This window comes from Eleutherodactylus coqui, chromosome 1 (genome assembly GCF_035609145.1).
Source record: "Eleutherodactylus coqui strain aEleCoq1 chromosome 1, aEleCoq1.hap1, whole genome shotgun sequence".
In the NCBI taxonomy this organism is placed as follows: Eukaryota; Metazoa; Chordata; class Amphibia; order Anura; family Eleutherodactylidae; genus Eleutherodactylus; species Eleutherodactylus coqui.
Genome location: NC_089837.1, coordinates 227093943 through 227109430, shown reverse-complemented (window position 1 = coordinate 227109430; position 15488 = coordinate 227093943). Strand labels below are relative to the sequence as shown.

General features: G+C 43.7%; 1 protein-coding gene across 1 annotated transcript in view; it reads right to left on the bottom strand.

Moving 5' to 3' along the window:
• MAP3K5 (mitogen-activated protein kinase kinase kinase 5) overlaps positions 1-15488 on the bottom strand; it is a 143652-nt gene that overhangs the window by 74901 nt on the left and 53263 nt on the right. The window contains exons 4-8 of the mRNA XM_066606130.1: positions 14347-14540; positions 13427-13595; positions 11929-12035; positions 8026-8196; positions 82-194 (exon numbers count right to left, since the gene is read on the bottom strand). Of these exons, the coding sequence (XP_066462227.1) occupies positions 82-194; positions 8026-8196; positions 11929-12035; positions 13427-13595; positions 14347-14540 (754 nt within the window). The remainder of the gene's footprint in view (positions 1-81; positions 195-8025; positions 8197-11928; positions 12036-13426; positions 13596-14346; positions 14541-15488) is intronic.

The window sequence follows — 15488 nt, the reverse complement described above, 5'->3', positions numbered from 1 at the left end:
CATTTGCATGTTTATATGCTGAATATTGTCTCTTAGAGAGCATGAGCACACAGTGCAGATAAGATAAATTCATCAAATTACCAATTTTACGAAGTTCAAACGAGGAATCAAACCCTTGCCCAGCTGCCAAAAGGAGAACTGCATAGTTAATTCCAGAATGAAGAGTTGGCTCAGACTCAAATGCTCTTCTGTACCTATAAAAAAAACAGACTGCTGTTAATGCCCCGAATTTCCTGTTACATAACATTCCATCATTCGCTACTTTTACCAGTGAGGAAACGTCCAGTTCTTTTTCACTCACTGGTGGTAGAAGAGAATCTGACACCTTTTCTGATATGTTTGTTAAAGTAAATACTGTAGTTGTAGTCCTCAAGACACATTTTTTTTTACAGTTATAGCATTTACAGTTACCATTATTTCTACCAAAAATGTATGAATAAATTGGCAACAGTGTGTTAGTAGTGAGGGATTTGTCCCTACACACACTCTGACATAGGCCGCCTGCAGACGGGCGGGTCGGATCCGGCGGCGAGAATTCTCGCCGCGGGACCAGACCCGAGCGCCTGCAGAGAGGAGTGTGTACTCACCCGCGCCTGACGGCCTCGGCTCTTTCACCCGCGCCGGCCGGGTGAGTGACGTTTCTGTGCGAGGCTCTGCGAGCCCCGCACAGAAATAGGACATGCCGCGGTTTGTTTGCCGCGCGACATTTCGCGCGGCCAAACCGTGGCCGTCTGCATAGGAGTGCGTATTGTAATGCACTCCTATGCAGGCTTTTAGTGGCGGAAATCCCGCTGTGGGATTTCCGCCCGTCTGCAGGCGGCCATAGTCCAATTAGGGCTGACAGTATCAGAATGTGTAGACCAGTGTTCCCCAACTCCAGTCCTCATGTCCCCCAACATGTCATGTTTTCAGGATTTTCTCAGTATTGTACAGGTGATGTAATTATTGTCGGTGCCTCAGGCATTGCCACAGGTGTTCTCACCATAAGATATCCTAAAAACATGACCTGTTGGGGGTCCAAGAGGACTGGAATTGAGAAACACTGGTGTAGGGCACACAAATCAAACACAAAGCCCGCAGCCTCATTTATTTGGCCCACCGGCCATGCATCAAACCTAGCAGGCATTCTACTCAGCCTGCCTGTAGCTGTGGTCCGTTGACGACTGTGCAGAATCTGTGACCGCTGACCTCTACCCCCGATGTCTGTGTGCATCTTCCTGTATGTAACGCAGCCGCCGAGGTGAGAGATCAGCAGTCACAGACTCAGCAGCAGCTACCGCCACCTGACCGATGCTGCAGGCTGGGTAAGTGGAAAGCCTGCAGGGATGCTGCCTGGCCAGTGGCCAATGAGAGGGTTGCCATTACTACTGGGGCAACTATGGGGTCACTTACTACTGGAGCCACTATAGGGGTAACTATTAGGGCTTGTGCTGCATATTTGCGCGACCGAAAATCACTTCACCCACGTTTTTTGGGTGCTCTGGTCTGTTTTTATATGCGCAAAAAAAAAAAAAAAAAAAAAAAAAAAAAAAAAACACAAAAAAAACCCAGATATGCCCATTGAAATGATGTGCAAATACACAGGTTTTCTGCATATTCACTGTGTATTTGCATCCACTCATTCACTTTAACGGTTTACTGCGGTTTGTAATACGCACCAAAATAAGTCATGTCACACATTTTTCTATGCAATTGCACATCCTGTGAAAAAATATGCTCATGTGAACGAACCCATTGAAACAAATTGTGCGCATAATACACAGTGCAAATACACTTATGTGAACGGGCCCTTACTATACAATTACAATTGGCCTTTTGAAGGCAACCATAAGGCTGATGTGACTATTGGTGAAAGTTTGAAACCCCTGGTGTAAGGTTACAACCCCCTGACACGACAAAGGATCACAGCTCACCTCCTCACAGCACAATCACCTCCTCACAGCTGCCTAGAACACCGTCCAACAGAAGTCAACAAGTCCCCTCTGGTCTATTGTTTCTATGGTCTACAAAACTATCACAAGGCGCAGTGTCCCTAGTGAAAACTGCAACATATTAGTATTTTTTCTTAAAGGGCCACACTGGTGATCTTTTAAAAATTCATTATGCAGTAAATAAAAGTGAGCTAGTGTTACCTTGGTTAGTAATTATTTTCTATTGCAAACTCTTGACCTCTTTCTTCTCAGATGGTGATGTGATCTCAATTCTAACCAGCTCAGATTTACTTGGGGTTGTGTGCTCAGTTTCTAGTCAGTTTCTCAGTCTGTGGGATATTATATGGAGTGTACCATAGAGCCTGCATAGAGGGGGACAGACACTCCTATCACAGCTCTTGTCACGCAGTTATAATAGAGGAGACCATAGCTCATCCTCCTCACTGTGTACTTATGGCCTGCAGCTTATTTAAGGGAATACAACATGTAATTTCATTGTTTAATAAAGACAACGAGTATTCCAGCACTCAAAGAAAGAAATATAAAGATTGACTTTTAGACTTGAAATATAAGCCCTAGCTACACAAAATTAAAAAAAAAACAATACGTCCGGGTCCCTCCCGCTGGTCTCTGGAGCTCCGGTGCTCTTGCTTCAGAGTCCTCAGCAGCCAACAGAACATTGGTTCTTGGTAATGGAATTTGTAAACCCTGCCCCCAGGAAGCAATGGTTCTCGAGCTCTGCGGCTGAGCCAATCAACCCAGCGCTTGATGAACCAATCACAGCCATTAAGTGAACGGCTGTGATTGATGCATGGAGCGCTGGCTCTGACTGGCTGAGCCGGCGCTCGAGAAAAGATTTAACCCCTTGACAACACAGCTATTTCTTTTCTCTTTAGTTTTCTCCTCTATGCTTTCAAAAAAAAAAAAAAAATCAAATCTTTGTATATTTGTGTTTCTATACGAGAGGTTGTTTTGTTTTTTTTTTAAGTAGAGTTACAATGTTTAACGGTACCATTTAATATACCAGATAAAGTACGGATAACCTTTAAAAATTTCTAAGTGGGTCAAATGTAACTTCGCCGTTTATTTTTTTGGGTGGGTGGAGGAGGTAGGGTTGTTTTTATGGTGTACACAGTGCAGCAAATATGACATGCACATGAAAGAGCCAGAACTGCGGCAGCAGGTGAGTGCGGCGCTGCTCTCTGCAGGCGCTCGGGTCGGGTCCGGCTGCGAGAAATCTCACAGCCGGATCCCACCCGGCCGTCTGCAGGCGGCCTAATTTTAAAGCATTTTTTTTCTGTTTACACTTCGAATTTTTTTTTTTCTATCCCCAGATGTTCCAGGACTAATGTTAGCACAGTGCCTGGTGCCATTGTGTTCAACAGCCTGTTTTTAGTCCACCTCATGTCCGTAAAGCCAGTGACACAGTGTATCCATAAAACAGACATGTGTCCTGGCCTGACAGCGGGTCTCCTGACATGAGCTCTGAGCATCACAGATTTGTACGGATGCAAAAATGCAGCCAGAATATGCTGGTATGTCACAAGCCTAAATTTTCCAATGTGGAGAAACCTGCTCAAGCTTGTAGTCAAACAAACATTATATTTCATTAGAACCCATTTAAGATAAATATCCATGGCAGCCCTAGTTATCTTCACATGGGCCAAGGCTGCCATGATGAATAAAGCATTCGGGTGACTGAGGGAGCTCCCTCCCTCTTTTGGGCAATTTAAATGTGTGTCAGAATTGAAAGTGGTGTCTAAATGGTTAATGGCCAGGATCGAAGTGATTTACAACCGTAGCCGTAGCCACCAAAGACATCCGTTGTATAAGAAAAGGGGTCATCTCCATAAGAAACCCAAGCACATTTGATGTCCATATATGTTGGATGTTACTAATGGGTTAAACCTGGCTCCTGCTTTTAAACAGATCTTGTTCTTTTGAATACTAACAAAATAAATTAAACCAATAGATTTGGACCTGCCAAATTAAAAAGAGAACCAAAATGAGGAAGTGGTTTAAATTACAAATATGCCCTGACAACAATAAAAGGCATATACGACCAAATGTAAGAAAGAAAGCAATTTGTGCTAATACTTTCTGATAGTTAGGAAGTGCAAGCTTAGGCTAGACAGTCTTAAAACAGACCAGATTCATGCAGAATGATAAATCTGGCACATCTTTAGACACTTCTAGCTTCATACCACCTATTAAAATGACTTCATTTATGCCAAAGTTTTGGAGCAATCATTGATGAACAATGGCACAATTAGACCACACCCTTCATGTAAAACCACACCCCTTTCCCAAACATCACTTCATAAATATGGTGCAAAGCATGTAAGTGCAATTTGTGCTTTCAATAGTAAATCTACCCCAATATTTTCAAATCACATTACTAAAGCTGGCCATACACAATAGACTAACTGACTCCCGACTTGCACACTTCACTCATTTTTCAATAGGAAGTTGTGAATATTCTGTTACCAGACAGCTCTGGCAGCAGCTTACTTCCTTGAGAACAAAAGGATCAGTTATGTGAAACTTCAACTTCTTTTTCCCAGGCATCTGCCAACCACGGAAAGTTTATCTTGTGCAAAGGTGGTAAAACAGAATAAAAACTCTAAAAATTTGGTGCCGCCATAATCAAACTGACTAGAATAAATGTAACTTTTATATCACACTGAGCGCCATAAAAATCATTTTGTGTTGCAAAAATCAGTGGTGAAATTGCTTTTTTTCCAATGTTTCCAGCAAAAAAAAATAAAAAATTGAAGTTATTCAGTACAGTATGTGTGCCTGAATTTGTTTCCTATAAAAATTGGAACTCGTCCTGCAAAATACAAGGTGTCATAGAGGTACACTGACAAAAAAAAAGTTATATCACTGGGACACAACAGGGGAAACAATTTACTGGCTCTTAAAGGGGTTGTCCCGAGGCAGCAAGTGGGGTTATACACTTCTGTATGGCCATAATAATGCACTTTGTAATATACATTGTGCATTAATTATGAGCCATACAGAAGTTATAAAAAGTTTTTTACTTACCTGCTCCGTTGTTAGCGTCCTCGTTCCCATGGAGCCCGACTAATTTTCGCCCTCCGATGGCCAAATTAGCCGCGCTTGCGCAGTCCGGGTCTTCTGTAGTCTTCTATGGAGCCGCTCGTGCCAGAGAGCGGCTCCGTGTAGCTCCGCCCCGTCACGTGCCGATTCCAGCCAATCAGGAGGCTGGAATCGGCAGTGGACCGCACAGAAGAGCTGCGGTCCACGAAGCAAGAGGTTCCCGGCGGCCATCTTCACAGGTAAGTATAGAAGTCACCGGAGCGCGGGGATCAAGGTAAGCGCTCCGGTAAGCTGTCTGTACGTCCCTGCATCGGGGTTGTCTCGCGCCGAACGGGGGGGGGGGTTGAAAAAAAAAAAAACCCGTTTCGGCGCGGGACAACCCCTTTAAGGTTAAAATTAGTTATGTCACTAAAGGCCCATTTAGACACAACGATTATCGCTGAAAAGATGTCTTGAGTGATAATCGTTTTGTCATTTACATCGCAAGATGATCGCTCAAACGTTAAACGTTCACCTTGCGCTCTGGAGGAAGCGGGAGGCTGCTTGTTCTCTGCATCCAGCTGTTCCCCACTAGGAGCGCCCGGCTTTCATACAGCCGAGCATTCCTAGCAGAGGATGCAGAAGACAAGTGGGGTGTCCCAACTTGTCTTCTGCATCCAACTGTTCCCCACTCAGAGCGCCCGGCTGTTATACAGCTGAGCGCTCTGAGCGGAGGACGCAGAAGACAAGCAGGGTATCACTGCTTGTCTTCTGCATCCTGCTGTTTTCTGCACGCAGCGTTCGGCTGTTATACAGCCAAGCGCTCTGTGCCAGGTATGGAGAACAGAGCTGGACAGCTGCGTTCTTCATACTCCACCTGTCATCAGGGAGCGGGATACAGCTGAAACAATAGTATAAACCGTATCCCGCTGTGAATCCCTGATAAGCTTCAATTTTTGAGCGATAATCGTTGTGTCTACATGGTACCTCTTGAGAGCCCGCGCTAATCGTGGTATAAAGCGGCAAGTGTGAGAGTGGCCTTATAGTTATGCCGCTGAAGACTTAGATTGGAAAGAACTACAACACATTACTAAAACATCACCATTCTGAGCTATTAAATATTTATAAACCACAGATGTAGCTAGGCATTTCAAGACTGTGATTAATACAGCTTGGAATATTAATCTTCTTCCATTCCTAAATCTACTTTTGCATATGTCACTTATTGCTTCAAGATCATGCGAGAAAGACACTTTTAGCAAAAGAGTGTAGGGCTAATTTAGGGTTTGGGGCATACAACGGTTATATACAAGAACATTGAAGGGGTCATCTGGGACTTGAACCAATAAGGACATATTCCTTAGGATAGGTCATCAACAGTTGATCAGTGTGGGTCTGAAGTTTCAAATCCCCGGGCCCACTGTCAGTGCAAACAATGGCATTCAGTGGGAGCTGTGCCTATTGTACCAAACAGGGCCACAAGACACTATGCAAGAGTTGGAGGAGTTGAGAAAGTGCGGGAAAGAAAAAGCGGTAATAAAAGGAGGAGTCAGTGAGCAGTTGAGGCAGTGAGGCATGCGTACTAGCAAGAGCAGAAGGTTGCTGCATGTTGTTTTCCGAAGGTCGAGCGAGGTTCATTCCGTTCCCTTGAGGTTCCAGAGCAGAGAGAAGAAGCGTTTTTCCGAGGTCTGTCTTCTACTAAACAGTGTGCCTAAACCTACCCAGTGAACTCAAAACCAGGATCAGCCACTTTAAACTCTGCTTCACCTGCACTTCACTAAACTCTAATCATCCCTTCAGTGAGAATAACTAGGGAGGAAATGGTCCTTCAGAATAAGTTTCAAGTAGAAGAAAGGAGAGAGCATTGAAGTCAGTTCTTAAGCAAGACAATATTGCTGTGTTCTACAATGTGTTTAATCTGCTGCATACTGCTGCACCTTCTTGTATCATTTCAAGTACCGTTGTGGAAAATTGTGTATTTAACGGTTTTCCAAAATATCCGCTCAAGTAATTCTGCATACTCCCAGATTACTATCCCAAGCTATTGGACTTGTCTCAATTATTTCATTGGCATTCCATCCCGAGGGTCCAACTGGAGTACTGGTGTGACAAAAACAGGCCTCCCTGCTAAGTGTACCACAGTACGTCGCTTGGGTCGCTGCACAACCCCTGAGCAGAGCACTTTTGGCGCCACTGTCAGGAGAGGCCACAGAGCCCCCCGTGACAACTCTTCTGCAAACCTCGGGGTTTTCCCACACTTTGGCGCGCTAGGCTTGGCCATTGCACCATCTACTTATAATGCTGTCTGCACTGACAGCAAGCCCGGCGATCAGTTGATCGGTGAGATCTCGAGCAGCAAACCCACTATTGGTGAGGATAGGCCATCAGAAGTAAAAGTCCCAGAAAACCCCTTGATTTTTGTAAGGCCTCATGCCCACAGCCAGGTTGGATTCCGACTGCGAAATCTCGCAGCAGATTCAGACCCAGTACCGACCAGAGACCCTATACTCACCTGTTCGGATCCGCGGCAAGCGTCCTGGCTGGTGTGTCAGCGCACGTGCGCAGTGCATGGCATGACGCTGCTGTCGCGCTGGGGATGACGCGGATCCATCGCGACTCGCCGCGGGACAGATGGCTTCCATTGACTGCAATGAAAGCCATCCATGTGATTTTCCGAACATACTGCGATTCTTCCCCGCGGAAATGAAGTCAGCACGTTGGATTCATTCCAGAGTCTATGGGAGAGCAAGCGCTTGGGACTTTGAAAAGAGATTTTCATCTGGTGTGCAGACACTTCAGTGGCGGACAGGAAAGGAAGCAGGTGAGTATAAAAAAATAAAAATAAAAAAAAAATGCAGCACCGGCTCCCTGTCATCTCACCTGACAGCACGTAGGTTAGTTTATGGCGATTTAGGCAGGTGACAGGTTCCCTTCCAATATTCTCCTAATACTGAGCTGGAAGTACTGGTCTGGTTGTACTCAAATGAGATATTAAACATATGTAGGCTTATCAAACCTTAAACACAGACTATAGACTGTATTACATACTGACCAGTATATGCCGTGGTCTCGACTCTCCTCATCAGAAAAATTTGAATCCAAAAATGTATCTTTGTAGATTCTTCCCACCAGACAGTACATGTCAGAGGCAACCTGGTCTTCATGTTGCACCATGGGTAACATAATCTCAAGGGCTTTCTTCCTATCTCCAGAAAGCTTCCTCCTAAACAAAAAGTGGGACCACAAAAAAATAAATTGTAAAAAGGTATGATACCACAATTTATTATAGATGGCAATTTATAAATCCGAGCTTCATCACATTTTGCCTCTTTAAGGCTAGCTTCACATGAGGAAACGTAATATAGGACCGGGAATCCCACCCCCATATCATGCTCCTCACCATTAAGATCCGTGAAAACAGCCTGGCATCTCTTCGGGGATGCAGGGATCCTGCGGCGTGGCCGTCACAGAGATCGCAGAGTAAATGGGACTGAGCTTCTGTATTAGGCACAGCTGCTATACAATTTACAACACTGTGCTTGGTACAGACTGTAGTGATAGTGACGCTCACCTGGGCACCGCTGTGACTAAGTCAGCTGATCAGTGGGGGTGTCAAGGAGGATAGGTCCTTAATAGAGATGAGCGAGCATACTCAATAAGGCAAACACGAGTGAGTAGTGCCTTATTCGAGTACCTGCCTGCTTGTCTCTAAAGATTCGGCTGCTGGCGCGGGTGACAGATGAGTTGCGGCGGGAGCGGGTGGGATTGGGGGGGGTGTCTCCCCTCCACTCCACCCCGCTCTCCCCGCCCGCCTGCCGGCATCCGAATCTTTAGAGACGAGCGGGCAGGTACTCGAATAAGGCACTACTCGCTCGAGTAGTTTGCCTTATCAAGTATGCTCGCTCATCTCTAGTCCTTAGTAGTTTAGTCCTGGACAACCCCTTTAATTTAAAGGAGCAGTGTATATTATAATTCAGTTATGGGGGTACGGTGAATTATAATTTATTTCAGGGACATCGTATAGTCCAGGGGGCAAAGTGTGTTAATTCAGAGGGCACAGTGTATTAAAACTCAGCATATCCATACCATTGTTCAGGTCATACACTTTGTGCTATGGTGGCATCTTGTGCTGCATTGTGTTATATGTTCAGAGGTGCTCGAGAGGTATTAACAGTAGAGATGAGCGAGCACCAAAATGCTCAGAGTGCTCGTTACTCGAGTCGAACTGTCAGTGATGCTCGAGAGTTCGTTTCGAGTAACGAACCCCATTGAAGTCAATGGGCGACTCGAGCATTTTTGTATATGACTGGTGCTCCGCTAAGGTTTTCATTTGTGAGAATCTTAGCAAATCACCAAAGTCATGTAAAAAACACAGAAATGGATAGGGCAGGCGAGGAGCAACATGCAGGGCTGCATTTCGGGCTCCGAGGTCTCACTATTAAGCCACAATAGTGGCAAGAGTGAGACCCCCCCCCCCACCCCACTGTCAGCATAACGATCGTTCTCCTCTGCCACAGCTGTAACAGCTGTGGCAGAGAAGAACGATGTTAGCCCATTGAATTCAATGGAGCCGGCAATACAGCAATGGGCTGCCGGCGAGCGCAGGATGAATTTTCGGGAAGGGCTTAAAAATATAAGCCCTTACCTGAAAATCATCCTAAAATGTGTAAAAAAAATAAATAAAAATTATGTCAGCATTAAGATCGTTCTCCTCTGCCACAGCTGTAACAGCTGTGGCAGAGAAGAACGCTGTTAGCCCATTGAATTCAATGGAGCCGGCAATACAGCCGGCTCCATTGAAAGCAATGGGCTGCCAGCGAGCGCGGGATGAATTTTTCGGGAAGGGCTTAAAAATATAAGCCCTTACCTGAAAAAGAAAGATTTTAGTGTAAAAAAAGAATAAAAATGCAGGCACTCTCTTCAATGGAGCGGCTGCAGCTGCCGGCGACTCCATTGAAGACAATGGTCTGCTGGCACACCTGAATTCTTTTTCAGGGAAGGGCTTTACATATAAGCCATTCCCTGGAAATGAATTAAAAGTGATTTAAAAAACAAAAAAATTAGATAGATACTCACCTCCCTTCAGCTGCCGGGGCACAGCCGCGTGTGTCCCCTGCACTGTGGTGCTGAACTGCTGTCATTCAGCTGAGAGCTGCGCTGAGCCAATCAGAGGCAGCATTCACTCACCCATTCACGAATTCATGAATGGGTGTGAGTGAAATCTGCCTCTGATTGGCTCAGCGCTGAGCCAATCAGGGGCATGTCTGAACTCCGTCTGCCGGGACCAGGTGAGTATATATATATTTTTTATTTTTACACATTTCTGGATGAATTGCAGGGAGGGGCTTATATATTTAAGCCCTTCCCAAAAATTCATCCCGCGCTCGCTGGCAGCCCATTGCTTTCAATGGAGCTGGCTGTATTGCCGGCTCCATTGAATTCAATGGGCTAACATCGTTCTGCCGGGACAAGGCGAGTGTATTTTTTTTTTTAACTTTTTACACATTTTAGGATGATTTTCAGGTAAGGGCTTATATTTTTAAGCCCTTCCCGAAAATTCATCCCACGCTTGCCGGCAGCCCATTGCTTTCTATGGAGCTGGCTATATTGCCGGCTCCATTGAATTCAATGGTCAGTGCTCGTTTAATCGAGACGAGCACCGCGTGGTGTTCGTCTCGAGTAACGAGCATCTCGAGCACCCTAATACTCGAACGAGCATCAAGCTCGGACGAGTATGCTCACTCATCTCTAATTAACAGTACTATGCTCTTTAGTGCTGTTGGGGAGTTATTTTGTTCTGTATCTTGGTATTAGATTGGCACTGCTGGTAAGGAATTTTGTGCTGCACTAGGTTTGGTGTTGCTAGGAAGATACGTCATACTGCTAGAAGAAAAATTGTGTGCTGCGTGGTGGTATCTGGGTGGGGCTGCAGGGTGGTATTTGGCACTGCGTGGTGGTCCTTCATTTCTGATGCCTGTATAGAAAGATATATCCAATATATGACAACTGACACTACCATGCTTGCTCTTGGGCTTCTCTTCAGCTGCAAAAGTAAAGTTAAATTCTTTGCAATGTGCATTGTGCTCCACTGTTTTTCCATGATGTGAGGGGGCAATATTGAATGTGCGCTGCTGGTGTTTGTGTGCCAGTGTGGCTTTTTAAATCCAGTCTGGCCTTGGTCCACAGAGAACTTAGTACATGACACTACAACATCACACAGTTTGTTTACTGAACACATGCATTTTAGAGAATTATTCAGGATGACAACTCTTCTTGCAAAAACAGAAGCAGGTCTGAAGCAGAAATGCAGGAGAATGACACTGCTCACACCAGGACGTACCAGAACAGAGCCACCAGACATGCAGACTGCTCGAGAAGAATACCAGCATATGCATACACATATATACATAAACACACATACACATACCAGCCTATATCCCAATTTCCCTTTACTGTTATGGATACCTGCTACTTTTGCATCCTGTGTTTTTATGGTCTGCTTTAATAAAAACTTTTTTTTATTAACTCCGAAAACATGCTACCGCCCTTACTTCTGATTTACAAATATTTAACCAATTTTACATATAGATAATCTTTAAGTATTACAAATAAGCTTATTAAAATTACATGTACATGCTGTCATAGAGCTGATAAATGTGCTCATAAAGCTGATATGATTAATTAGAAACCAAGTTAAAGAAGCGGCAGTTAACCTTTCCGGCCACAATTACTTTGATTAAATCTATATTGCCTCTATAAATCCAGAGCAGGAACACTCAGTCATTCAGTATTGTATGATGGATGTTATTACAACTAATGTTTCTTGATACAATTGTAAACCAGAACACAGTTAAAGAATTATTCGATTTATATGGTCAGTGTACAATGAGGATAAGCTAAACAGGGGGCATAGAACACCACCGATATGCAAAGGTTACCAGAAAGTTAGTCTCACCTGTTTAGGGCAAACGCATAATGAAACTGCACATGAAGATGTGAGGACAAGTCAAAGGTTGGCAGTCTTTCCAGCGTCTCCACCAGTTTTACAATAGCATCATAGTCCTTTCCAGGGAAGCCATTCATAAGAGGGGAAAAGAATTGCAATTATAACAGTGACTTTATAGCGCTCTAGTTCATATACTAGTATAAATATACATATAGGATAATAGTATGTCTGTGCATACGCATCCAATGCTCAAAAAGATTATAGAGGGCTGGATAAATACGCAGAACATTTTAGGTTGATTTTCAAAGTCCATTCACATTGCAGGTCACAAATAAGGCATATTAATGGGCGCTTGTTCACTGCTATTTACAAAAGTCAAAGGATCACCTGCATGGGCACAAACGATCATGGGTATGATCATTTGTTCACATACAGCTATAATTGGTCAGCTGTATATTTCACTGTTGACACAGGAAGACGTACAGCCAATCAATGAGCATTTTTATGCTTGCATCAATATTCCCATCATCCAATCAACGAGCATTTGTGCATTCATTGGGTGATCGGTTGCGCATACAAAATCGGGCCAATGATCAGGTAAACATTCATGCCAATAATCTAGTCCATCTAAAAGGTCCTTTTGCTATTTGTTAGGACAATGGCGAAAAATCTGTGCCACTTGTTGTAATATTAGAATACACAACACTAATTAAAAATCACAATAGTAGCTGATGGTCCTTTTCATCACAGATGTACATAGTTTTCTCCATTGGCTAATAAAGGGTTGCACCAATTTTCAGCCCCTCTATTATCTTAAAGGGCAGTTGGAAAAGGACTTTATATAGCAAATGATCCCTCTAAAAGGACCGGGAAGAACCAATGGCACATTATAATATGGGCAGTTTGTGCATCAAAGACCTCATTCACAATTCATTTTGTCAGTTTTTCTTGAATCTCAGCAAACACCACAAAATAACAGCTTTGAGTGTTGATCCCAAATGGAGAGACTATATGGTTTTATTGCAAGTCTCGGCAAAAGCGTGTCAAAACTGCTTTGTGCGAGGTTCCAAAGGAGCTGCACAGACAAGGTCACATGACCATACTTCTGAAAGTCCTCGAGGAAGCTATATTATATTACCTAGTTACCTCTTATGTGCATGCTACCACGGATCTATTGTTTCCCAGGGCACGTCGGTGGTCTGCCAACATGGCTTAACCACTTAGAGTGAGCAAGGCAGGCCAATCAAAGAAGCATGTAGTGTTTGTATTGTGCACAAAGTAGTCTAAGAAGCTGCACAGCCGTGTTGGAAGACCACCATGAGTGTGGTGGTGGTAGGGGTGCCAGGAAAAAGGATCTATGGCAGCATATAGAGGAGAGCACCAGATAATATATCAATCCACCCCCCACCGCCAGGTCCCTGGACTAATTTTGTGGCCAGGACCAGAGCATCGCTTTAGGCTAAACATTATTAAACCACAAACTGCATTTCGTATTAGCTTTCAATACCTGGATGTCCCTATATGACAAGAGCAAATTTATAATGATATCAGGAGACAAAACTTCAATATTATCCACACGATGTCGTATCCTGGTCAGTTCAGCCGCCAGCTCTTTACCAGTGTACTGGTCACGGGCACGTCTAATGTTACTGAGGATGGCTTCCCGGAAGTATTGGCTACATTCACAGACAGAGAAAATAAAATGAGCAGAGTAGGAGTCAGGAGGAATACCGTAGCTGTTGGATAAACATGCATTTGGCTGACTGTGATTGAAAATGTATGATACACTTGTGCTGATGATTTGATATTACTGTACAACTGTAATTAAAGTTAGAAACAATCATCTTTGTTTATTTTGCAATTAGCTGATAAAAATTATGAAAACAATGAGGATACCAATTGTTACAAATACGTATACAGTGAAACCTTCCCAAAATGACCACATTTTTATTTTGACCATATTTTCCTGGACAGAATTTCAATTTTCTTTATCTATACCAACTCCTAAAGTGAACAGGTAATAAAAGTCTGATCAGTGGGGGACTTATCGCTGAGATCCCAAGTCACACTGAGAACATGGACCCCATGTCTCCTGCTCCCCCTTACTGCAGGCTCACTACACACCCACAGGAAGGAGGAAATTGCAAGTAGTGGCAGTTAAGCATGCATGGTGGCGCTCTATTAATTTTCAATGAGGCTGCCGGAGATAGCTGAGTGCATGTACTCCACTTTTTCTGTCAGCCCCATTAAAAAGAGGGACAGAAGCTTTTTAGCAGTTGATTGACAAGGGTGCTGAATGGCAGTCCCTCACTAATCTACTATTGATGAGCTATTCTAAGGATAGGTCATTAGAAGTGTTCACCCCGAAAACCACTTTAACCTCAATTTGGTCTACATTATTCTGCTAGACTATTGTCAAGACCTTACCATGAACTGGCCTGTGCCATCTTCAAGACTTGAATAAAGCGATCCACCAAGGGCAAACAAATAGGTCCAAGAAGCAATTCGAAGTTAGGCTGCATTAATTCTGTCAGTCCTTTAATGAAGCTATTTTCACAGCAGAACACTTTATTATGGGGTGTGATCATGTAAGGAATAAATGTGTAATTAGCAATGCACATCTGCAATAAAAATACAATGAAAAATAAAGAGGTTAGAAATTTTGGAAATGAGGCTGTACATGTTAAAACGGGTTTTCTGGGACATAAAAATAGTTAAAAGGGCTAAAAAGGAAAAAAAAAAATTGAGTGCTCAACTATCCTGGCTGCTCCCCGCCCAGCACTGCAGCTCCGCTGCCCACCGCATGGCACCCATAAGAAGTGGCAGGTGAACACGTGTCATACATTGTGCACATGACCAATCAGCCAATCACAGGCTTCAGTGGCAATAGAAAAATCCCCGCTGAAGCCTGTGAGTGGCTAAGTGGTCACTTAAACAATAAACGTGACAGGTCTACCCGCCACTTCTTCGAAGCTCCATGAGGCGCAGAACCGCAACACTGGACAGTAAGTAGCCAGGATAGATTAGTATTCAATTTTTATTGATTTTAAGCGCTTTTAAAACCTTTTTCCAGTCCCAGAAAACCCCTTTAAATTTTTAAGTGGATACTATAAGCATCCATTAGTGCTAAAATATCTAATAGCTAAAAAAAAAAGTAGACAAATATCTATACATGTGACAAACACTCCCATTTCCTACAATGCAGGTCCTGTAACAGGTGCCCAAGAAAAAAAAAACAAACACCACAACTTACAAGGAGAAACAAACAATGTAACCCATAAAAACTTATTTTATACTGTAAATGCAAGAATCAAATTATTAGGCATGGCCTATGCACAGAGCAGAATTATAACGCGGCTTTTATTCCCAATACAGTAACACTCAACCTACCAATGGGTTGAATGGGACTGTCTTGGAATTCCACAAGGCAAGTTTGGAACACAATTGTTTCTGAAAGGAGTGACTACTTTATTGCGCACCACAGATGCTTTGTTAAAATTATTAGTAGATGCCCCAGTGGTTGGCACCCAACTATTGGAGATTGAGGGCATATGTAATCTGTAAAGGTT